The sequence below is a fragment of the Poecilia reticulata genome, chromosome 7 (genome assembly GCF_904066995.2).
Source record: "Poecilia reticulata chromosome 7, P_reticulata-male-v2, whole genome shotgun sequence".
Lineage (NCBI taxonomy): Eukaryota > Metazoa > Chordata > Actinopteri > Cyprinodontiformes > Poeciliidae > Poecilia > Poecilia reticulata.
The window spans coordinates 512944-537343 of record NC_088836.1 but is presented as its reverse complement, the minus strand read 5'-3'; the positions used below and the strand labels follow the sequence as shown (position 1 = coordinate 537343).

At 39.6% G+C, this 24400-nt stretch overlaps 1 protein-coding gene and 1 long non-coding RNA gene across 3 annotated transcripts in view; one reads left to right on the top strand and one right to left on the bottom strand.

Moving 5' to 3' along the window:
• Positions 1–924: 924 nt before the first annotated feature.
• Positions 925–11336, bottom strand: LOC108166431 (uncharacterized). Its single transcript, XR_001776783.2, has 2 exons — positions 10808–11336; positions 925–4068 (listed from the first exon to the last, which is right to left on the bottom strand). It is a non-coding gene; the product is annotated as an uncharacterized LOC108166431 (long non-coding RNA).
• A 248-nt stretch (positions 11337–11584) lies between these two features.
• The window catches only part of mtor (mechanistic target of rapamycin kinase), a 168774-nt gene continuing 155958 nt past the window's right edge, over positions 11585–24400 (top strand). The window contains exons 1-7 of one of the 2 annotated variants that reach the window (XM_081608531.1): positions 11585–11767; positions 12196–12332; positions 15701–15809; positions 15900–16132; positions 16666–16866; positions 17616–17750; positions 17818–18093. In XM_081608531.1, the coding sequence (XP_081464657.1) occupies positions 12204–12332; positions 15701–15809; positions 15900–16132; positions 16666–16866; positions 17616–17750; positions 17818–18093 (1083 nt within the window). In that variant the 5' untranslated portion in view covers positions 11585–11767; positions 12196–12203. Of the gene's footprint in view, positions 11768–11888; positions 11909–12195; positions 12333–15700; positions 15810–15899; positions 16133–16665; positions 16867–17615; positions 17751–17817; positions 18094–24400 lie in introns of those variants that run through there. The other variant, XM_081608530.1, reaches the window with a different exon arrangement.

The following is a 24400-nucleotide window of genomic DNA, read 5'->3' as shown; positions in this document are numbered from 1 at the left end:
CCGTATACGGGATGGGTGGTAACTGTAGCGTGCCTATGCGCCTTATAATGCGGTGCGTCTTTTATGGAAATAGGCCATTCGTTGAAGGTGCGCCTTATAGTGCGGGAAATGCGGTAATTGAACATTACAGGTTACAAATGTGATTATCATCTGAGGTAATATATTTTATGAATTTTTAAAAAAATATAATTTTGGTTCAAAATGGAATAAAAATATGCCTCATCTATATAGTTTAGTAGAATAATTTCACAGATTTTGAGTTAATGGGTCACATGACCTAGAAGCTATTGAAGAAAAATACTAAAGAAATAGCTAAAAAATATATAAAAAGTGTTAATATGTAATAAAGATGAGTGTGCCTCATTTATACAGTCTAGTAGAATAATTTCACACAGATTTTGAGTTGATGGCACACGATTTGGAAGCTACTGAAGAAAACATTTAATATTTAAAATATTGAATATGACTTAAACATTTTATAGAGGATAGTGTGCCTCCTTTAATAGCATGAATTACCACTTTTTTGTATTAGTTGGTCACAAGACAAAGCATTCATTTACAGGAGTGTTCGGAAATTGACGGTCCATATGTGAACCTGCAAGCGCTTTAGGAGGCATCGGTAGAGAACAGCTGGCCGAAATTAGCGTTCATAAATCGGATCAACCTTGAGCTGAACGTCCCTTACTCTGTGGAGGGCGAATATCCAGTATCCAATTTGCAAAACTTCTCTGCAGTCGGTAATACAATGAAAACACCGGTGTTCTGACTAGTTTGTTTTGGTCTGTGGGCTGCAAACATGGCGCCGAGCAACGTAAATGTCATACGCTGTGACGTCAGCTACAAAGCTCTATAGAGAAACACTATCATAGACTATGGAGGAATTCAAAGGTGCTATACTCATGAATTAAGAGACTATACACAAACTCCATTCTCTTCGGCTCACAGGCAAACAGGAAGACATTTAATGCACATCTGCGGAATCACATATTACATTTTCATCATCTCATTTTCATCGTCTCAGAATCCAAAATGTCTTGGTTCTTGCTTCTGACTTCGAGCATTTATACCGTTTCAGTCTGCTATTGTGTATTGGAAAGCATCTGACCAATGACGTTCTGAATCTTGCTTCTGGCTCCGTTTTACACTGTGTGTGTGTTGGAAGTTCCGAGAATTCAGAGGCTGACCTCGTGGAAGTTAAATCTGCTCCCTCAGAGGACCATTAGTCAAATTGTTAGTCTAAACAAATATTATTTTCCAGTTCGGCCCGACTTCTTCGCACGCAAGCAGGAAGGACGTTTGCCAGAAGCTTCTTGCACAACAACTTAAAATGTACTGGGTCAGATTGACCCAGTACATTCGACACAGTACATCCCTATTCAGTAAAAACATATCTTAATGTGAATCAACATAACTTTTAACTATTAACATAATTATATTCTTCTACATTCTCCCCTAAAATAAGTACACTAATTTTCTAGTTAATTTGTATTGCATTGCTCTCCCATGGTCATAGGTTCCATTGGTATAGGATCAAAAAACCCTCTCTGACAATCTTGTTATCCAAGGGAAAAAATTATCCTATGGTTCCTCCCCGGCAACCACCCTCAGGCACCAATGAAATCAATGACCATGGTACCTACAATGATTTCTACTCAACATCATCATAGGACAAATCGGCTTGGTTTGAACCAAGTAATAGTAAGGCTTGACTCCTCAGCAGCAATGCAGTGTAGTGTTGTGTAGAACAGTTCCTGTCCTCGGGTCGCAGAAGCAATTTCTTGTACTGGTTTGATGTTTCTTTGATTTTATTACTCTGCCTTCTCACTGTCCAGGTTCAGGACCCCAACACATTCTCCATGTCCATGAGTCTCTGAGTCCAACACACAGAGGGTCCCTGAACTGCCAGTCACTCTGGGTCGCCCTGAGGAGACAGGAAAACTGAGCAGTATCTTATAGTACAATATATTCCAATTAACAGGTCTTCATTACTGCACAGAAGGAGAAATCCTTGATGCGTCCATTATTCTAAAGTTCCATTAATAACTCACATGTGACCTGCGCATGAGGACCTTCCATATACATATCCATGTCATTATTACCATCTTCTACAGTCCACCCCACTATCACTCAGTGAAAGAACATTGTAAATCTGAATTAAACAAAACCTGTGACAATACAATAAAGGAATTTGATAAAAAGAAAACAGTTCACACAATATCCAATGTGGTCGATCTGAACATGTCACTACAGGATCAAATTATCCATGTAGATGCATAATAATGACATCACCTTTGCATCCTAATGGTGTCTGTTCCCCCAGTTATCACAGTCTGCTTGTTCACAGTCCACATGGTTGTCCAGGAACCACGACCCCACCGAGACGCAAAATAACAAAAAATATAAACACATCAATAAAATAACTACCAAACAACGTCACAGTAACAATCACAACCTTAAGGAACATTTCATGAAGGATATAACAATTATGAATGATCAATTCTCAACTCAAAGGATATTGTTGCTTCTACTCACTCAGCCAGTACTCAGATTCAGCCATTCTCCTGGGCAATCTGCTCTACCTGATTGCAGGTTCTGAAACATAGGTCTGATGGGAATATACATTAAATGGGATTGAGTTATGTTTGAGATTATATAAATTTATTGATCAGGGTTTTCGTGCAAGAGAAAACAAGGAAAGAAGCAAAGGTGAACAGCGATAGAATCAGAAACCCCCTTCTCCTCTGGAAGACCTCTATCTTCACTCAAAAGATCTAAGAACATCTAATTTGTTTGTGTCTATGTGAAGCACTGCCTGGTCAGATATGCTGGATAACCTTTAGTTCAATCCAGCGTTGCAAAGCTCAACTATTCACACTAGTACATGAATTATATCTACCAGAATCACACAGTGTTTATGTAATGGCTAGGTGTAAAGTGTGAAATACCCCCCTATGACCAGGACTACCCCACTATGGAAAAGGAAATTGTCAATTTAATTGTCCAAATCAGATATCCATCAACTATTTATTTTTTTTATCTATTTACATTATTTGATTTTATCATGTTTATATATATATATATAAAGCTTTTATGATATTATATTTATTTTTTCCTACAACCGCCAAGTATTCATAGTTCTCAAACTAGTTTACAAATGCTCGTGATGAAAACCTTTTTCCTGTACATCTTATAACATAACTTTCAGAAAATCTTATCTCCCGATTCACCTTCAATTTAATATTATGCTACTCATCTAGAATATCATAATATGTCCATTTATTTATTAAAGGCTAAGTAAGAATTTTGATTTAAAAGTTGTACTTTAACCTGTCAGTAGTTTGTTTCCTATTAGATCGCATACAGTTTATGTAATTCCCATCGATTTAAATTGAACAGGTATATAATTTGGAATTAAATAAAGTGTTGCAGTTTTGTTCTACATTCGACTATTTTACATGGTCTCTAATTTTCAGTTGTGATGGGTAGATTTTATGCCATAGGTAAAAGAAGCTTCAACTTAAGTTTACTTCTTAAATTTTAACCAAGTCTTTCAGCAAGCTTGTTGAATGTTGTTCCTCCGTGAAATGTTTTGTCTCCTAGCCTAGAAGATGTTAACCCTTCTTAAGCATTTCGAATGGTCTTTTCGCTGAAAGGTCCTTTATAAATAAAACTACATCACCTTGAATACTTTAAAATAGTTCCACAAGATTAATCTTACATAATTGCCAACCCATTTATCAAAAAGTTCATCTATCCGAAGAACTGTCATACTTAGATGCAAGTTATAATGTTAAATGTACACTGTTGCAGGAGTGACTCCCAATGTTGTTTGGTCCAATAGTATAATTTCAGTAGAAAGCTGTTATATGGAGGTTTAGTGAGCAAATATCAGTTCCCTGCAGTTCTGATGACCTAAATCAAGAATTAACAGTAGCCATATTTTCATCTTGTGTTTCATCATACCGTCTCTCCAGGTTTCACTCCTCCTGTTCTGGAGATATTTAGGTGTCTTCCATCAAAAGAAGGTGGCTAGAATAGGACAGATTTACAGCTTCTGAAAAGATAGATCTAAAAGCAGAAACAATTTGTGCTTTTGATTAGACAACGCATGCAATCAAACCCTGGTCCTGTCTTTACTCTGGTATACCAAGACTGAATCTGTTGTCCTGGTCAGAATATGAAACATCTCTTCTTCCATAATGTGTTGCTGACGAAACGTGTTGTGATTGACAAATATAGTAAAATCAGATAGATACCAGATATAAACTTATTCTTATCCACAGTCTTAGTTACAGAAACAAATTTATGACCAATCAAACCGAAACCCATGATATTTTAACCTTAGAGTAAAATTCCAAGTCCTCTACATGAGTTTAAATAAAAATACAGAGAGAAAAATGAAGTGAAGTGTACATTCTGTCTGAAGATGAAAGGGTACAAATGAAACACCTACTGCAGAGTTCAAAGGAATTTGAACTCTGAGTTTTCCTAAGACGATTTCTGATTTATGTATCTCTTTGTTTTGTTTTTAGTATGATGTTTATGTAGTATTGCCATAATGAAGACCGAATCTAGTTGGGTGTTTAACAATTGTTTTGTTCTTAACAACAACCGTTTAATGCAAAAGCCTTATTGAGGCACAGTCCCTAGAATTAAATATATTTTGTTCTAACCTCTAACCTGCTGACCCCCCTTGAAAGTAATCCTGGTCTCTAAGACAGGAACTACATAACTATCCTTGTCAGGTTCACTTGAGCTTTTAATTAGCTGACCCCTCTACTATCCAGTTATTTCTCCATTCTTTTTTCACTCCTAAAGGAACAACATCTGTCTCCAATTTAGCAGAGTATAGTGTCATAAATTATTTTGTTATGGGAGAACACATTACCTTCAATTTGGACAGGTCAGTTTAGATTAGAAAAAATTTAGACAAGGTGTTAACCAGCAACCTTTGAGAGAAAAAATTATTAGAATAACAATAGCATTTACACCCACTTTTAAGTCCAGTTTAATTGATTCAATTTCTTCTCAATAATTATTTTTGATTTATTTCTATCGTTTGAATACTAAAATTAATAATCTATGAAATTAACTTCCAGATTGCCAGTTTAAGATTAAGAAAGGTTCCAAGGGTATTAATAAAGACTTATTTAATCTATTGGTCATCTTATAATCGTCCTGATGGACAGTCTGTTGGCCTTGATTGCATGATGGTTCCTGTGCTGCTGCTCCTTCGTCCAATGCTGTCGTCAACCAGTGGAGACCGTTTCCTGTGCTCAGCCGTTGTTGTTGCTGGCCTGAGCATCATTCCTCGAGCAGGCGTTGTGCCAGTGCTCCATGGTCCACGCAGGTTTCTGCTGTGGAGATGAGTTTTGGTTCTCCATGTTGACATGTTGCGAGGAACCAATGTCACCAGTCAGCAGCTTCATAGGCACTTCTCCTAGTGCCAAAAGTTGTCAAAGTTGTCATATGCAACTCTATCATGGCCAACAGATCCATCTCTTAGTGACTAACATTGTAACCATTTGATTTAGCCAAGCCAAGTTTATTTATATAGCACTTTAAAACAGTTCCACTGACCAAAGTGCTGTACAGCCACAGAATTAAAACAATTGAAATAAAAATTAAAAGCACACTAACATCAAAAATACAATCACTTAAAATGAAGACACAATGCAATACAAGAACATACCGAAATATGCAGTCATAATAAATATCACAATAAGTAATGTAAAAAACAATAAAAGTAACTAAAAGTAGCAGCAGCTCAAACTGAATCAAAGAACAGCCGAAAAAGGTGAGTCTTAAGAGCAGATTTAAAAGTTGCCAGAGAAGTGGCCTGTTTTACAGACATTGGCAAAGAGTTCCAAAGTTTAGGAGCTGCCACAGCAAACGCCCTGTCCCCTCTGAGCTTCCTCAAAGTCCTCGGCACCTCCAGGTACAGTTGACTCGCTGATCTGAGAGCTCGGGAAGGGCAGCGTACATGTAGCAGCTCAGAAAGATAGGAGGGGGCAAGGCCATTTAAAGATTTAAAACAAATAAAAGAATTTTAAAATGAACTCTAAAATGGACAGGTAACCAGTGCAGAGAGGATAAAATAGGGGTAACATGTTCTCTCATCTGCGATCCAGTTAAAAGCCGTGCAGCAGCATTCTGGACCAGCTGAAGACGAGACAGAGAGGACTGGCTTACACCAACGTATAAGGAATTGCAATAATCCAACCGAGTTGTGATAAAGGCATGGATTACTACTTGAAAGTGCTCAGCTGATAAAATGTTCTTAATCTTTGCAAGCCGCCTCAAATGAAAGAAGCTCGATTTCACTACGGCACTGATTTGCCTGTCCAATTTAAAATTTTCATCCATTACGAATCCCAGGTTTGTGACAGAAGGCTTTACATATTGTGATAGCGGACCCACGTCCACTGGAGGAGACCTACCAGTGGTACCAGGGCCAAAAACAATCACTTCCGTCTTTCTTTCATTAAAATTCAAGAAGTTCAGAGCCATCCAAGTTTTAATTTCATCAATGCACTTCATTAAAATCCGTACAGAAATGACTCCCTTGCAATTTAGGGGCACATAGATCTGTGTGTCATCCGCATAGCAATGAAAAGCAATATTGTGTTTCCTAAGTATTGACCCAAGAGGAAGCAAATATAAAGAAAACAAGAGGTCCAAGTATTGAGCCCTGCAGCACCCCACACAATAAAGGAGCAGGGGATGATCTAAAATCATCTAGGTTAACACAGAAAGACCTATCGGCCAGGTAAGACCGAAGCCACGCTAGGACAGTGCCTTTGAGACCTACATAATGCTCTAAACGAGAAATTAAAACATCATGATCCACCGTGTCAAAGGCCGCAGTCAAATCTAAGAGAACTAAAATCACAGGGTCCCCAGCATCTGTAGCCAGAAGAATATCATTAAAAACCCTCAACAATGCAGATTCAGTACTGTGAAAAGTTTTAAAACCAGACTGAAAGGCCTCAAGAATATTGTTTTCATCGAGGTAGGCTTTTAATTAGTTATAAACAACTTTCTCTAAGATTTTAGAGATGAAAGGAAGCTTAGAAATAGGCCTGAAGTTGGATAACAAAGAAGGGTCTAGGCCAGGTTTTTTGATCAGTGGTTCAACTAATGCCTGTTTAAATAGTCTTGGAACCACACCAGTAGACAGGCTACTATTTATAAGAGCCAGAACAAAAGAGCCTAAGACAGGAAGAACCTCTTTAAAAAGCCGCGGTGGGAAAATGTCAGTTTCAGAACCTGAGGACTTAAGATGACCAATAATCTCATATAATGAAGACAGAGTAACAGGCTCAAACTGGTACAAAGCAGTAGAGCAATTGACAGAGACTGAAGGGTCAGAGGCTGAGCACGTTATTTGTGCCCTAACACTGTCCACTTTGTTCACGAAAAAAGTGCGAAATTTCTCACATATCTCCAGTGATGGCTCAAAGCCCGTGTACTGAGGGGCATTCAAAACACTATCAACAATACTAAATAATAAGCGAGGCTTATGACGATTAAGCAAAATTATATTTGACAAGTGCTCCCATTTGGCATCTTTCACTATTAACTGGTAGCGATGCCAGGAATCCTTCAGTAGCTGGAACGACACCTGCAACTTGTCTTTTTTCCACTTTCGTTCAACTTTTCGGCATTCACGGCGAGCAGCACGAGTTGTGTCATTCAGCCATGGTTCTAATTTAGTCTTCAATTTCCTGGGTTTCAATGGAGCCACTTCATCTAGAGCAGACTGACACGCAGAGTAGAACTAGGAGGTGAGAGCCTCAGTATCAGAAGATGTGGACATAGAAATGTTTTGATCAAAAATCGCAGAGAAACGAGTAGCCGTGAGCTGGTTTATAACGCGATGGCACCGTGCAGAAACACAGGGTTTAACAGAATTACCAGGCATAGCAATATTGAACAGCACCGGCTTATGGTCTGAAAACACAGCATCACCAATCAGCAAGTGAGAAATAGACAACCCAAATGACAAAACAAGGTCAAGTACATGACCACCTTCATGTGTGGGCTCAGACACCCACTGAGTGAAGTTAAAAGAATCAATCAAATTCAAAAAGTCTTTTACCATCGGTTTGTCCGGGCAGCAAACATGAATGTTAAAATCTCCAATAATGAGGACTTGATCATATTGGGGCAAAACGTCTGCCAACAGTTCAGAAAAGTCATTCAAAAAGTCCTTATTGTATCCAGGAGGTCTGTAGATAACAGCGCACAGCAAGGGGTGGGAGCGACCCAGCTCAAACATACTCAGTTCAAAGCTGGAGGAGGAGAAGGCCGCGGACAGCGGCTTACATTTGTATACGTTCCGAAAGAAAGTCGCTATTCCTCCTCCACGACCTGATGTCTGGGGACAGTTCAAATAAACACAGTCAGGAGGTAAGAGTTCAGAGAAAGCACTGAGCTCACCAACACTCAGCCAAGTCTCTGTCACAGACAGGAAATCCAGTTGGTTTAAAGTGAAGAAATCCTTAAGAATAAAAGTTTTATTTGAGAGGGATCTGGCGATCCTGACAGGAGCCGGTAGGGTCGGGTCTTTAGCGCCGCAAACACCCCGACGGAGAGCCTGGAGGTTCGTAGTATTAACTCCCTGCTGCCTGGAGCGGCTCGGAATACGGTAGCGAGGCCGCGGCTGCAGAAACAGTCCCTCTGAGCCAGCCACCGGCACCAACCAGGTGTAAGCAAAATCCCAAGGGCACCAAAAAAGGCTTCTTTCAGTTGTAGCAATCCGCGCTAAGCAGACCTTCAACCTCACCAGCCTACCGCTGCGTTTCCCTCGGGCACGGTGGCGTTTTCTCCGGAAAGGTGGAGCCGGAGCACAGAAAAGGTAGTCCGGAACTCCCGATAGAACCGGAGGCAAAGTTTTTGGATTTCCATAAGAAAATTTCGCCTCTGCTAGGGATCGGAGATCCAAAAGAGTTCGGCGGTCATAAATCAGTAGAGCGCTGGTGTAAAAACTTTGAAAAACAAGCGCTGATACAAACATTAACAACCACAAATAAGGTGGACAGACGGCACGCCGTACACACTGGCGCCATCTTGACATGACATTTATTATATTTTACCTGTGATCAATTGTTTTATTAAGTCCCATTCACTGCCACACTCAATTTTGATCAATGATAAGTGTAGCATTGTCTGTGTAGACTGCAGAGGTCTCCCAATAACAAAATAATTCATCACCATATTTACTATCACTTGAAAGCAATAAGAATTTCATTACAATAATTCTTATTTTTTCTATCTAGAATACGTTTTCCATAACCTATTATTTGTCATTATTGCACTGATTCACGGTGTTTCCTGTGTATATTAATGAGTAATGGTAATCATGAGCAACAAATTCCTAATAGTCTATTCCGGTCCATTAATTAATTTCTACGTAATCAACACTCAGTCATTTGCCAGTTTGTTGTTTTAAATTGTTGATTGTATTTCTTATAATTAAGAATCTATATTCCGTTTCACTCAAACTGAATGGGTAGGTGAGGACCCTGTTTTTCTTTGGATCGCCCGTGATGCAGCTGGAGCTAAGCCATCCTTTTTGCTTTCCTCTGCTTTTTTCTCTGCTCTGCTCTGAACTGCGTCCTGTGTGCAGCTTCTCCACCAGCTGTGTGCAGCTGGTGGAGAAAGTACTCAAAAAATGTACTTAAGTAAAAGTACAAATACACAGTCAAAAATGTACTCAAGTAAAAGTCAAAGTACTACATTAACATTTTACTTAAGTAAAAGTAAAAAAGTACTGGCTTTTAAAAATACTTAAGTATTAAAAATAAAAGTACTCGCTGAATGCATTGCCTAATCACTAATATCATTAAGTGTGCCGATCGTATTTAATTTTAATACATCAGAAATGTGCCATTTTAATGAACAATGCCACAGATTAAACGTGTTCTTATTGTGTTTATTCTCTGTAACAGTTTAGACTCAGATATGTGATTCTATGGATCATAATTTCAGGGATGGAAACATCTTGTCTCCTGTCCTAACGCAGCATGAACTGAAATCTAACTGAAAGGGGATGGAAAGAAGGTGAGGGGAGGCAACCAAGGAGCCATGTAGCAGAGTTGTAGTCAAGACCACCGAACCCAAGACCAAGACCAGCGCCCTGCACTAAATGACACAATAACATTAAGTTTACCTATCAAAATTGGTTCTCAGATTGATCTGAAAGATCCACATTCCCATAAAAACACCTAGATATTAAATACTTAGAGCTGAAATATATTTAACCAGTATCAATTAAAACTCACTTCATTCTGTTTTGCTTTCATCGCTGTGCTACAATCCGCAGAGGTCTCCTGCCATCCCTAGAAAAATAACGCCCTGGGCGGTTGCCCATATTGCACATGTCAGAAACCACAACTGAAACATCGCAATTAACGGTAAATATTGTTCAACTATGAACACTGTCCAACGGCGCAACAAGTAACTAAGCAGAATGAGCACCGTGACTGTTTTCATTCTCCCTCCCACTGCGATGTTTGCCACCATGACAGGAGACGAAATAACTTAAGTTTTGTACTTGTGGCTTCAGGTAATGTCGCTACTTAGCGGGTGGTGAAACTAGCGTTAGTGAGGAGAGTTTAATACGATCATGCATTTTACATGACGGGTGGCAACCCCAGTCTATATTATAAACATCTGATTAAGATTAGAGCCTAAATACGTTTTATTTCCAAAACAGAAAGGCTACGTAATGTTAGCCAGCTAACAAATTACTATTGCTATCCTAGCATATCAACTAACAGCTAGAAAAAAACAAAACACGTACCTACGTAGTCAAACTGGTATCAATCAGCGAGGAATGTGTCCAGTTTAGATTATGTATAGATAGTGGCTGTTGGGATGTTAAACGGATGTTGTTTGACGTTTTTTGAAAAGGGTTTATGAGGCTCTCTCCGAAGAAGACCACAGCGCTGGCATTCACAATCGATCTGCACACGGATTGTTCTCTTTCCTGTTTATTGACCAATAGAGAGCTGGACTTAGAAGGCAGCTCACCTCATTAACATATAACGATGCAGCGAGAAAACAATACAGAAATAAATACAGAAATAAATACAGCAAACGGAAAAGGGAGAAGTAATAAAATCAAAACAAAGTATATATTTATTCTTTTATTTATATATTTCTACTTTTATTTTTATATTGATTCTTTCATTTATTATTATGTTGGATATATATTTATTCTTTTATTTATATATTTCTACTTTTATTTTTATATTGATTCTTTTATTTATATATTTATTCTTTTATTTATTATTATGTCAGTTTTGGTCCTCCATATATTTATGCTGGATTAAGACAATTCACCTGTTTCGTGGGTTTGTCTTTTCTTCAGAGCTGCTCCAAAATGAACGGCTTTCTCAATGCAAGGGAGGAAATGTAAAATGTATTGCGCGGGAATCCAAAAGGATTTGTGAGGGAATGCAAAACTTAAAAAATCCCCTATGTCCCTTGGATCGCTCCGTACTTCCCTATCCTACTAGGTAGAAAGGGGAAAAAGAAAAGAAAACTTCATGAAGCTTTGAGTTGCGCTCAGCCTTGCGCAGTTTGCGCAGATAAACCCTTGTGAGGGTTTTCCCCTGTGCATTACTTTGGAGTCGCTCCAACACAGACATACCTCTGTTAGTCACCGTGAGCTGTCCTAGGCTATTAGTAATACAATGAGAAATACCTTGGATAAGCCGAGTAGTATTTAAGCGGCCGTCCAGCATATTAATACAAACACGTAAGTAAACACGTAAGTAACACAGAGGGCTGCTGCTCTGCGCACTGTAGGAGCTACATGAGCTAGCTTAGCATTAGCACCGGGGCTAAAGCTAGCTAAACAAAACAAGCATGACCCTATCTTGCCTCAGCTACAGTGTCTGTAAGTGTCTAAGAAAGTCTAGTAACGTAACGTAACTATTTAAAGCAAGCAAAGGTCATTGTTTGTCATGTTTATAACTGTCCATAAACCTTAACATGTAATTCCCTTGCTAACTTAACTCGTTAGCTTGCTAGCTGTCTGTAAACGACGTGTTCTCATAACATTCCGCCCATTCATTCCCATTTTATGAATGTCTCGTGCATATTCGTTTGGCCTCGTTAAAGGGTAAGTCATATTAACACAGAATAATGATGTGGCACCTCTCCCGTGTTACTTGTTATTTCCAGATAAAACCATGGTGATCATGTCAGGGACAGCCACTGTGCTGCAGCAGTTTGTCAGCGGGCTGAAGAGCAGAAATGAAGACACCAGAGCAAAATCTGCCAAAGATCTGCAGCACTATGTCACCACGGAGCTCAGAGAGGTACCACACACACGTTAAGTTTACACAGAGACATCTCAGACATGAACAAAATGTTCAGTTCTCAGCGGTGGGTGCCATTCAATTTTACACGATAGCATTTGCTTCAAAATAATATAAATTTAAACCAAATGTGTGCCCATCTAACTTCAGACATCCAGCATGTAACATTACAGTATATGTAATGCAAACTGCAATATTAGTTGGTAATGAATTATAAATATATTGCCATCACATAGTAGGTGTTTTCAATATTGATAATATAAATGACTTTTTAAAATGTTTTATTTGTTGACGGTTATACTCCAAGCAAACAGGTCCAATGTGACATTCTCTGGGTATGTTGAGGAAAATTACTGCAAATATTTAAAATAAACATCTAGGGCCCAGTCAAAACGTAGCTGGATATCTGGGAAAAACAATATTTTTGGGCCTTTCATCCACACAAAAGCTCTGTTTTATACCACTAAACATTATTATTTATGAAAACTCAGACCAAAGTGGAGACTTGAGAAAGCTCTGTAATTTTGTGTGTACAAACGGAGAATTATGGTCCTGCACATTACAGACTGCGACAATATATCCACATAGTACTTGCTTTGACACGACTTCCAATCGATATCTTGTGTTTTATTATTTTTATATTCTAATACGCTCTTTAAAAGTAGTCCAGTTTATATATCTGTCCACACAAATTAACCCCCTGGCACCATGTTTAGTTCTTAACAGGATTCTGATTGGCTGATGTAGTTTTTAGCTTTGAGTTACACAGCCCTGTTTGGGTTTGGCATGTTTATAACAACGCTTGCTCAGGGGTGAATTTATGGGATTTGGATGAAAACTTACAATATTATTCTTTAAAACGATGTGGGGGAAATGTTTGTTTTTATAAATATCCAGCCATGTGTACAAGGCTTGAAACATAATCTGATGTATTTTATTCAAAACAAATGATCAGCATTTATTTCTTCTGATGCTGAAACCTGTTATTGCATTTATACCAATGTAATGCTTATATGTTTAATTCTAATAAAATGCTAAATGAAGGAAGTGATTTACCAAGCTGAGAAATCTATATGTATGTAGTAACAGTTGACTGACAGAGTGTTGCTTTAACAAGAGCAATGAGTGATGCTCCTTTAGTTCGACTCTACTTGTTTTGTACGATTTGACCTATTTCCAAACAGCCAAACTGGTAATCCTAAACAGCAAAACACTGTAGTTGTCCTTTTTGGGTCAGCTTACTTAAAGTGCGCAGCAACCTCTAGGAATGGGGCTCTTTTAAAACTTCGGCCACTCCAACATTTCCTCATTCAAATGACTGTAACCGCATAAACAGTTTGGTGCTTCTACAGTTCTGAAATTGTAACTTGGCAAAAAATAATGGGGTAATCCCAGTGGTGGAAAGTAACGAAGTACAAGTACTTCGTTACTTTACTTAAGTACAATTTTCGTGTATCTGTACTTTACTTAAGTAGATTTAATAATGGGTACTTTCTACTTTTACTCCACTACATTTTACAGTAACTATCTGTACTTTAAACTTCACTACATTTCGAAAAAAAGTGTCGCGTTACTCGTTACATTCAAGTCTCATTGCTCTTTTTTTCTGTTAAAATGTGAAGTTCAGGGATTTAAGGTGGCGCCGTAAAATCCGAGCAATAACGTGACTTAGTGTCTGTTGTCACCCATCACCTCCTCCTTTACTCGCACGCGAAGCTCCAAGACATGCGCAGTGGTTTCCTCTGAGCGGGAGAAGATGTCTGTCTAATCGTCAGTAATATAATATCGGTGCATAAATCATAGATATGGCGACATGTAAAATCAGCAGCGCTTCGCTTTCACAGACGGTGAGACTTCGTCCAACTTTTAGCATCACTTGGAAGGAAAGCTTAAAGAAAAGTAAGATCTGTGGACGTGTTGCTAGCAAAGCTAGCTGTAGTGAGACACATGTTGCATCTGCGATGAAAAACAAGTTGTCACTCATGCGCTGAATTATTGTGTGGAGGTGTTGACTGAGGTGTCGCATATATGGGACAACGCTGTGACCAAAGTGCAATAAAGTGGTATGATATTCAGGAGCGATCCGATTCTTCTGGACGGATCTTTACTGATTAAATTTATTTCAGCTCAAAGTATTTAATATCTAGGTGTTTTATGGGAATGTGGATCTTTCAGATCAATTTGAGAAGCAATTTTGATAGGTAAAAGTTATTTTTTTTGTGTCATGTAGCGCGGGGTGCTGGTCTAGACTTGGTCTTGAGTTAGGTGGTCTTGACTACAACTCTGCTACTGGCTCCTTGGTTGCCTGTCCTCTCCCTCCCACCTTATTTCCATCCCCTTTCTGATGGATTTCTTTAAAAATAAAAGCCACTTGTGGCAAAAAAAAGTGAAGTTCATGTTATGTTTGGACAGGAGACAAGATGTTTCCATCCCTGAAATTATGATGCATAGAATCACATATCTAAGTCTAAACTATGTTACAGAGTAAACACAATAAAAACATGCTTTATCTGTGGCATTGTTAATTAAAATGGCACATTTCTAATGTATTAAAATTGAATACGATCGGTTCACTTAATGATATTAGTGATTAGGTAATCCATTAAGCAAGTACCTTTACTTTTAATACTTAAGTATTTTTAAAAGCCAGTACTTTTTTACTCTTACTTAAGTACAAATGTTAATGTGGTAGTTTTTCTTTTACTTGAGTGCATTTTTGTCTGTGTATTTGTACTCCTACTTAAGTAAATTTTTTGAGTACTTTCTCCACCACTGGGTAATCCCCAGAATTATAACCAGCATTGAGTTTTCAATGCTACACTAATCTGGAACAAACTTCCAGAAAACAGTTTTGCAGTGTTTCTGCAAAACTGCTGAAATACTGAGTTCCTTTAAATCTAGGCTAAAAACATTCAATGGCGATTAATAATAGCTGGAACATTGATGAATATGTTTGGTATATTTGCTTGAGGACTTTAGACAAAACGTAATGTTTATTTCTTGTTTCATAATTGGTTAGTGTATTATGTTTTTATGGTATAAAGTTCTTTGTTGCTAAAATGTGCTACATATACTTGACCTGTCTCATTACAGGTGGAGTAAATTTACTCTTTGGATGCCAGTAATGTAATCAGCCTGATGCATGGAGTTTCATCGCAATAGATACTCACACTTACTCAAAGTAGCCATAAATAAAGTTTATTTCTATTGACAAATCCATAGCTATAAACTGCTTACTATTGTCGTCATAGCAACAAGCTGTGATATTTAGTCATGATTTTCTAATCTCCACAGTTCCAGTGCTTGTACCACCATGGCAGAGGTGTCTTAAGAGTCTATTTATATGATGTATGGTTTTTCTGCCACAGCTGAGCCAAGATGAAGCCACAACATTCTACGATGAGTTAAACCACCACATATTTGAGCTGGTATCCAGCTCTGACGTGAATGAGAAGAAAGGGGGCATCCTTGCTATAGGTAAGCTTCAGGCACAAGCTTCTCACTCAGGTGATTATGAACCTGGGCTTTGTGGGAAATCAGCATCTGATGCTGGCCGTTTCTTTCCAGTGAGTCTGATCGGAGTAGAGGGAGGCAATGCCACCAGGATCAGTCGATTCGCCAACTACCTCCGTAACCTGCTCCCTTCCAGTGATCCAGTGGTTATGGAGATGGCCTCTAAAGCCATGGGCCACCTATCGATGGCAGGAGACACGTTTACTGCCGAGTATGTGGAGTTTGAGGTGAAGCGGGCTCTGGAGTGGCTGGGAGCCGACAGGAATGAAGGGAGACGCCATGCAGCGGTAAGTCACTGTCCGTCAATACTTGACTGTGTTTGTTGTTCAAATACCTGGACCTGTTTGAGGGGATATGAGGGCAGATCACGCAATATACCACCATATAAGTCATGGCTGCCATTGCTCTCTTGAGTTTTAAGTGATTGTTTAGTGTTGAAGTCTTTTATTCTCCTTGCTCTGTTTTCTATTTTGTTGAACTTTTTCATAGTTTAGAGAAATATTTTTAAACAACCATCTGTATGGTCCTAACCTGGATGTGCATCCTATTGTTTTCAAAACCTCTGTAGTCAAAACAGTCATGTCACAATCATCCGACTTTTCCGTCATTGATGTGAGATGTGCGTCATAATTCTGCAAAAGAAGTAGCCAGACATTAACTTTGAAGTTCCTGAAGTCTGTGTACTTTTTAGATTCATATTTTGCTGCCTTGAAAAGCTTGACCCTTCTTCAACATCACTATAGTGTTTTATGTGACAGCTGTGTGTCAGTTTCTAAACTGGAAAGCAGTGACGGATCGAGCGGCTTTGCATCTCCTCCAGGTGTTGGTGTTGAGAGAGCTGGCTGTGAGTGCGCCGACCTTCTTCTTTCAGCAAGTGCAGCCTTTCTTTGACAACATCTTCTACGCGGTGTGGGATCCGAAGCAGGCCATTCGAGAGGGAGCAGTGTCTGCTCTGCGGGCCTGTCTCATCCTCACCACGCAGAGGGAGACCAAGGAAATGCAGAAGCCTCAGTGGTATAAAGTAAGGCTTTGAGCTGAAAAAAAATCTCTGTAATATTGGGGTGGAAGGTTTTTCTGCTAAGCAGTTGGAGTTAAAGCTGCAGAATGTAATTTTTATTTTATATTTGTTGATGCTATGGGAGATAATTTGTGAAAAAAATTGAGCTTCTCTGTTAACCCTAACTAGAAACAACCAATCAGAGTCTTAGTGCTGTCAATCATCCTCATGTACAGTCTGCTTTCTCGGCTACACTACAGCTTCTCCCTGTCAGCAGAGCCTGTTGTGAATGCAAAGGCTAGTTAGCCTTAGCAGCCTTAGTAGGGAATGCTAAGGCTAATTAGCCTTAGCATTCACTAATGCTACTTGGCATTAGTAAATGATAAGTAGCCTTAGCATTCACTAAGTAGCCTTAGTGAATGCTAAGGCTACTTAGCCTTAGCATTCACTGGTGGCAGTGACGGTAGATAAACACTTCTCCTGGAACAGTAAGTTGTTTCATTAGTAAGTTGGGCAGCGCTTACACACGATTGATTGACAGCGCTTAGATCCCAATCCTGACTGTGATTGGTTGTTTTTGATTGGGAGTGCTGTATTTCTTCAGACAACAGTAGTAGCTCAGGGAAGAGGTGGACAAACTCAGTTTTTTCAAAAATTACCTGTCTCATATTACACTGTCGCAACATGTTGACAGTTTTAATAAAAGTGTAAAAGGCCTGTTCTTGATGGTAGTTAGACAGTGCTGCTGAAAGTGTTTGTGTTTTGCGGAACAGCAAACCTTTGAGGAGGCAGAAAAAGGCTTTGATGAGACTCTGGCCAAGGAGAAGGGGATGAATCGTGACGATAGAGTTCATGGTGCGCTGCTGATCCTCAACGAGTTGGTCCGGATCAGCAGCATGGAGGGAGAGGTGAGTTGATATTTCCCTCCAGACGCTTGGTTTGTGTCAACAAGCTAAGTCTTTCCCTCTTCTGCAGCGAATGCGCGAAGAGATGGAGGAGATCACCCAGCAGCAGCTGGTTCATGATAAATACTGCAAGGAGCTGATGGGATTTGGAACAAAGCCTCGCCACATCACGCCTTTCACCAGCTTCCAGTCAGTGCAACCACAGCAGTCCAACGCCCTGCTGGGGTTGCTAGGCTACAGCACGCCGCAAAGTTTCCTGGGCTTCGGCGCCACGCCGGTACCTGCCAAGAGCTCCCTGGTGGAGAGCCGGTACTGCCGAGAGCTGATGGAGGAAAGATTCGACCAGGTGGGAATCGCACCAGGCAGAGCAATACCAACACAGTTCTACTGGTTTCAACATGTGAAATGTAGACACGCAGCAGTCCACTCGTTTCACTTCCCATATTGATACTGATAGGTATTTTCCTAGAACCTACATAAAAGAACCACAGACAACGTATATGAATTTATGACTAAACTTCTGCAAGCAAAAGGAGAAGACTCTGTCAACTGCTTCTCAGAGCTGTTCACAGAGCGTTCTGCTTCTCTTTGGATACAGCTTGTCTTTTATTCTCAAACTTCAAAGAGGGAGGATAGGCAAGATAGACAGCAGAGGAAAAACAGCAAAGGTCGTAAAACATTTTACCTAAACAAAGCAAAGGTCGTAAACCAATTTAACATCTGGCCCCTGATCTGAGCCCGGTTCAAATCTCGGTCAAACTGTTTCACATGAAGATAACAGGCAGCTGTGACTTCCAGGTCAGTTCACACATACAGTTTAAACAAGAGAACACTTTAACCTGAAAGTAACAACAAAATGATAATACCAAAAAATCTCTATCATTCCCCCCTTTTTATCATTTCACCATGTGTGTAAACCTTATTCAAAAGCCAAGCATAGAAAAGAAAAGAAATAAAATAGAACCAAGAAATGCAAAATATATACATCTTTTGTCCTAGTCTAAACATAAAAATTACACAATGATCATAATGAATAAATGAAATAAACAAAAACAAAAGAAAGAAACAGCAAAAAATCAAACGCAGTTTTCTCATCCCTAACACCACTTGTTTTCACATTTTTGGTGTAGGAATCATTCAGCAAATGAATTAATCTGTTTATTGATTACAGAACACCATCATTGTTCAGAAAATCGTCAGAATCTCAAAACAAGTCATCTTCATTCGTCTCATAGGATGCCTTTGCTAGCTGATAACTGACAACAGTTGTGTTACTTGTCTTAAACATCATACTTCGTAGGTATGGAATAATGCAAACCTTAAAAGGACAGAACAGAACCGAAACAATCAGAATAGGTGTCACGAGCTTTAACAGTAAAGTCCACCATGGACCAGACATGAACCATGAAAACAAATCAAAAAGGAAAAATGTGATCCTCGCGTAGCACCGTCTACACAATGTTTAAGTTCCTCCAGGCCATGTAGAGCATCAGAAATAGTTCCACCAGTTCCTGTTTCGTCAGGAACACGCTGGGCCAATGATTTTACAAACACCTCCCTGAGAGGCTGTGAGCAGGTCCAGCACAATACGATTTTGCAAAACCATGTTTCTCAGTTCAGTCAGCCCTCTCATGGAGCCGTTTGCCAGCCGGTGTGCGCTGTTGATGAGTTGCAGTAATCCATATCTGTTGATTTCAACGTGGTCCTGAACTTCTCCTAATCCAACTCCTGGGAACATGCTCTGCATGAACTTTTCACCTCCGGTCCAGATCTTGAATTTCCCATGGAACTCCAGTGTCCGTAGTGAGGCCTCCCCAGCGTTTGACCTCAGGCATCACGCTTGGAGCAGACAGCCAGAATGTGTCGTCCTTTCCTGATGAGTACAATCAGGTACAGGAAGTACCAGTCTGCAATCACCCGTGAACCATAGTCTCCTGGCACTATGGTACTGCACAGCGTTGTCTCCTGTCGTCCAATGTCCGATCTGTGATGTTGAAACTCCTCTCCTGAAGCATGTTGTCACAGTCTGGGTTGTCCTTCCAGACTTTGCAGTGTGGAGTCATCCTTTGACCCCTACAGGCGATGCAGTTGATGTAATCCGGTGTCGTTTCGCAGTGGGTGTAAACTCTGTTACACAAGTTCCAAGGTAACATTCCAAGAGAAACGTGTCCGTTGTTGAACACGCAGCTCCTCAGAGACCCGGGTTTAGCTCCTGCTAAAGAAATGGTCTCTGGTATTTTCCATGCGGTTAGTGGAAATGGAAATACGTCAGCATTAAAGGAACAGTTCATAGATCCAAAAAGTTCCTTCACGGCATCTCCTATCTGAAGTAGAACAGAATAGTCATTTTTACACCATTTGCATCCCTTTGGCATGGGGACGCTTAGTCGTGGTTGTGTGCTCAGGCCATAGAGACACATCTGTTTGTCATCCGTGATGTGTCCTACACGCAGACCTGAGTTGTGTGTGGCGATTGGCAGCTGCGCACACACATAGCAGTTCACAGCATGTCCCTCGTACGCGGTTCTATTCATTAGTTTCCACCACAGGTTGATGCTGCAGTCACAGCGCAGTAGAAGATCCATCTGGCATATGGAGTCCCCATTGCTGCTCGGCGCACAGAGATGTCAGAACCCCCAAACTAAAGACGGGGGAATCTTAAGCGTTTCTTCACCGGGTTTGAGACGAGCTACCCTAAAAAATAGCCCCCCTTTGAAGTCCGGCCTTCCTCCCTCCGCCTACTTAGGGGTTCAAACACTCTCTGCAGCTTGCAGTGACTTAGATGTATCCAGCTGGGTCTTTACGACTGTTGGTGTGGTCATCAGCACCTGGAAGGGTTCTTTTATGACCTTTATGTAGACCCAGTTTCCTGGCTGGATGGGGGTGGTTTTATTTATTTCCTGTAGAGGAGAACAGTCAGACGGCAGTAAATTTGCATTTAACACCTCTTTCTGTTTCAGGATCCTGATCATATAATCTACCAATGTTTGTTCTTCATCAGCTTTCTGTAAGTCTGGAGCAAACAGAGGCAATATGTAAGCTCTCCCATAAATTTTGTCAAAAGCAGGCTTTGCTGGAACTACTTCAACTCTTTTAGAAAAAGCATCAATCATCACCAAACAATATTTATGTGGTCCACTTTGTGTGAGTTCAATAAAGTCCATATGCGTTGTTTGAAATGGATGAGGGTTTTGGGAAACTTCCTCTTCTTGGTCTAATGTTTCCTTGAGGATTGTTTCTGACACAAACTGGACATGCAGTACAAAAATTTTTTAAGTAAGAATTTAATCCATATGTGGTAATGTGGTAAAATGCTGTTGTAGCATAGAGACCATCCCCCTGTTGACACATGACAATGTCCATGTGTCAAAATTGCTGCCGCTCTAAATAGAGATTTTGGAAGGACCGACTTCTATTTACTGAAAAAATGTTATCATCATTCAGTGTCGCCCCTTTAGTTATCCACATTTGTTTTTCTGCGTTTGGAGCATTATCTTGCATGTCTTTTAACACAGCTTTGTCTATTACTTGAGGATCTTCTATCTGTATTGAGAAATTGTCTCCCCCATGCTTCCCAGTTGCAGCTTCCTTTGCTACTTTATCAGCTAATCTATTGCCATTTGAAACCTCATCCTGTTCCGTGGTGTGCGCTGCACACTTACAAACTGCTAGTTCAGCTGGTAAATGTATGGCCTGCAAAAGATTCTTAAGCAAGGATGCATGGGTGACTGGTTTCCCTGTAGATGTTATCAAATTCATCAAAGCATAACTCTTCCTAAATAAAAATGACCATCCTGAAATTAAACCAAAACCTCAAATCCTCTAATTTTCCATTTCTTTTTGAATTTATTGACTATCAATCAAATCTGGATTAAAATGTTCTAGACTGAAGTCTAGAAAATGTTGCTTTTAATCACAATCATCAGGTTTTAGTAGCCGTTTACAAGGTTGCTTAAAGTCTCAGACTTTCTCTTAACCTCGCATTTCAGACCAGTTAACAATGGTTTTTATATTTTAAATTAAATGGTCAATAATTTTATCCGTTACTCAATTTAGCAGTAAAATTTCTCTCTTCTCAAAACAATTGTCATTCATCCCAATATAAAACACACAAACACAATCCCAATCAATTTATAGATTCTTTATATAATTAAACTCTAAGTTAAGCGTTTCAGTTAAATGCAAAGAAATACTCCATAGTATTTCAACACTGCAATATCAATTAAGTTCAACACTTAGATATGTTTAATTTAGTTCCAAACTTGTATATTTATTTCAAAGAAAATAAAACATTTGCAAATCATTATTAGTTTTGAATCTAATAATTTTAGTTGGTGTAATTTAGCCGTATCACACTCAGTTTTTTTTTCCTTTCTTAACTTGTAACCATTACAGTTTTTTCCTTCACAGTTTCCCAATCTATGGCTCGTGGGCCCTAAAAGGATCACTGGTCCTTCTGTTAAGGACTGAGTTAATGGGTACAAAATGAAAGATTTTTATTTAACATTGTACCTTAAAACCTTCAAAATGTTCTTTTCTAAATAGATAATTCCTTCCTGCTAGTAAGTAAGCAAACAAGTCCTCATTACAGTAGCAGTGTGTGTCACAGCAGTGTGTGTGTATAACTTATCTGCATTTCTCCTTTCTGTCTTGCTTCTCGCTTCCCCCTCCTGCTGCTGGCGTCGCTGCAGCTGGTCCTCCCTCTGTCTCTTCTCCAGCTCCCTGTCAGTCCAACTGGCTCTGGTGTTGGATTATTTATAAGTTGTCCAGACCGTCCCTTAGTCCACCAATGAAACAAGCGGCAAACAGTTCAGTTTGCTTTCTTTTTCCAAACGTCTAGCAGGACTCCATACAGTAGTTTTGCTGCATGGCAGTTCCCAGATGTCAAGGAATTAGGACCAGTGGACACTTTATTGCCTTCAGTGTCCAGTTGGTAGAAATCGTCCTGTCCTTTTTCGCTTCTTTATCAACTGGCTGGTGATAAAGGAGGGAGTCATCTGATTGGCAGGACAGATCTGAGCTGAGGTCAGAGGTCAGACGCAGCGCAGCGAGGCTCAGACAGAGGAAAAGGAAAGAAGCAAATAAGAGTCAATTATAACTTTCTTTACTTTTCATCGTATAGCTTTTAGCCACTTATTATCCAACTTTTTAAGAAGTCATAAACCATTTCCTTATTCAAACACATATAAACATGAAACATGTTAAAAGCTGTAGTCTCTTTCATCATGTTCACCATTAACTTGTAAAATGTAGAATGTAAGTTTAAGTTAACTTCATCTAAGACACGTCTCACCAGAGAACAATGGATTTCTCTAAATTTGTTGATCTCAGTGCTGCAGACTGTGAAGTCAGCGGGCAGCCCTCCTCTCAAGGCCTAAGAGTTACGAGGCTGGACAATGTCCAGGTCGGTACCTTACTCTGACCGCTGACCCCTCCAGATAGACAGCTAAGAATCATTTCACCAAGTTGGTGTTATAATATTATTCCGACACAATACATTAAACATTGTTCTCTGAGGACAATTTTATTATTTAGTTTTATTTTTCAGCTTCTCCTCCTTCAGGAAAGTCATGATTCCACTTTTAGCATACAAAGAAGTTGTTCCCATGTTGTTATTTCAGTGAGACCTCTCTTTACTGGTTTTTCTTTAAAGGTGTAGGAAGCTCAAAAAGAAAAACAAAACAAACATCAGTATTTCTTAAAACAAATTATTTCTCACTTGTGAGGTTTAAACCTAACATTAGTAGCATTAAAAATTATTTTGCATACATTGATTTCTTACAGGAATTCAATTTCTTTTATGGTTTTACTTAACGTCTTAAACTGCATGCACATGTCTCTAGCATTTCATCAATTTGGACTGGGGGTTTGTGTTTTTGGGGTGTGGTAGAGTCTGATCATGCTGAAGATTTCTCCTATTTGTGGTCTCCTCACTCCACCACCCCTCTTGTCGCCCCGTGCAACATTCTTTGAAGGGCAGTTTCTTGCCCAGTGACCAATATTGCCACAAATCCAGCAGCCTTTTGAATACCGTAGATTTTGTGGGGTGTTATTTTGGGGTCTTCGCCTATCGTGACCTCCTCTGCCTCTGCCTCTTCCACGGCCTTTTGTCCGGTCGTTGGAAAAGGCAGAGGTATATAAACCTCCAAATTTCTCCAGGTGAAAAACATCTGATCCTTTCACAGCTTTCCTGACCTCTTCTAAGGTACAGGGTCTAAAGATATATAAGTTTTGTGTCCCTTCCTTTAGGGAAGGATACAGTCGTGTTGCTGGAACAGCAGCGGCTGATACTGGGGCAGACGGAGCTGCTGAAGCAGCCAGGGGAGAGGTGGCTGCAGGAGCTTGCTCTCCCTGCACCGCTGCAGAATTCCGTGTGCTTGGAATTACTTTATTTTCTTCCTTCTCTATAATTAAGTTTTTAGATTCATTTAACCATAATTTAGCACACCTCAGCTCATTCTCCTTTTTTTTTATTTTTTTTTTTTTTTATTCCCATTTTTCTTTCTACACTACTCTCCAAAATTCCCACAATTGTTTGCCATTGATCGATTTTTAGCTTTCCATCTATTTTATATTTCTTTCTCCATTTTTTCATGTGTACAGTGCTACCAGGAAACCTGGACAGCATGTACTTTTCATCCCCATCGGCGCCC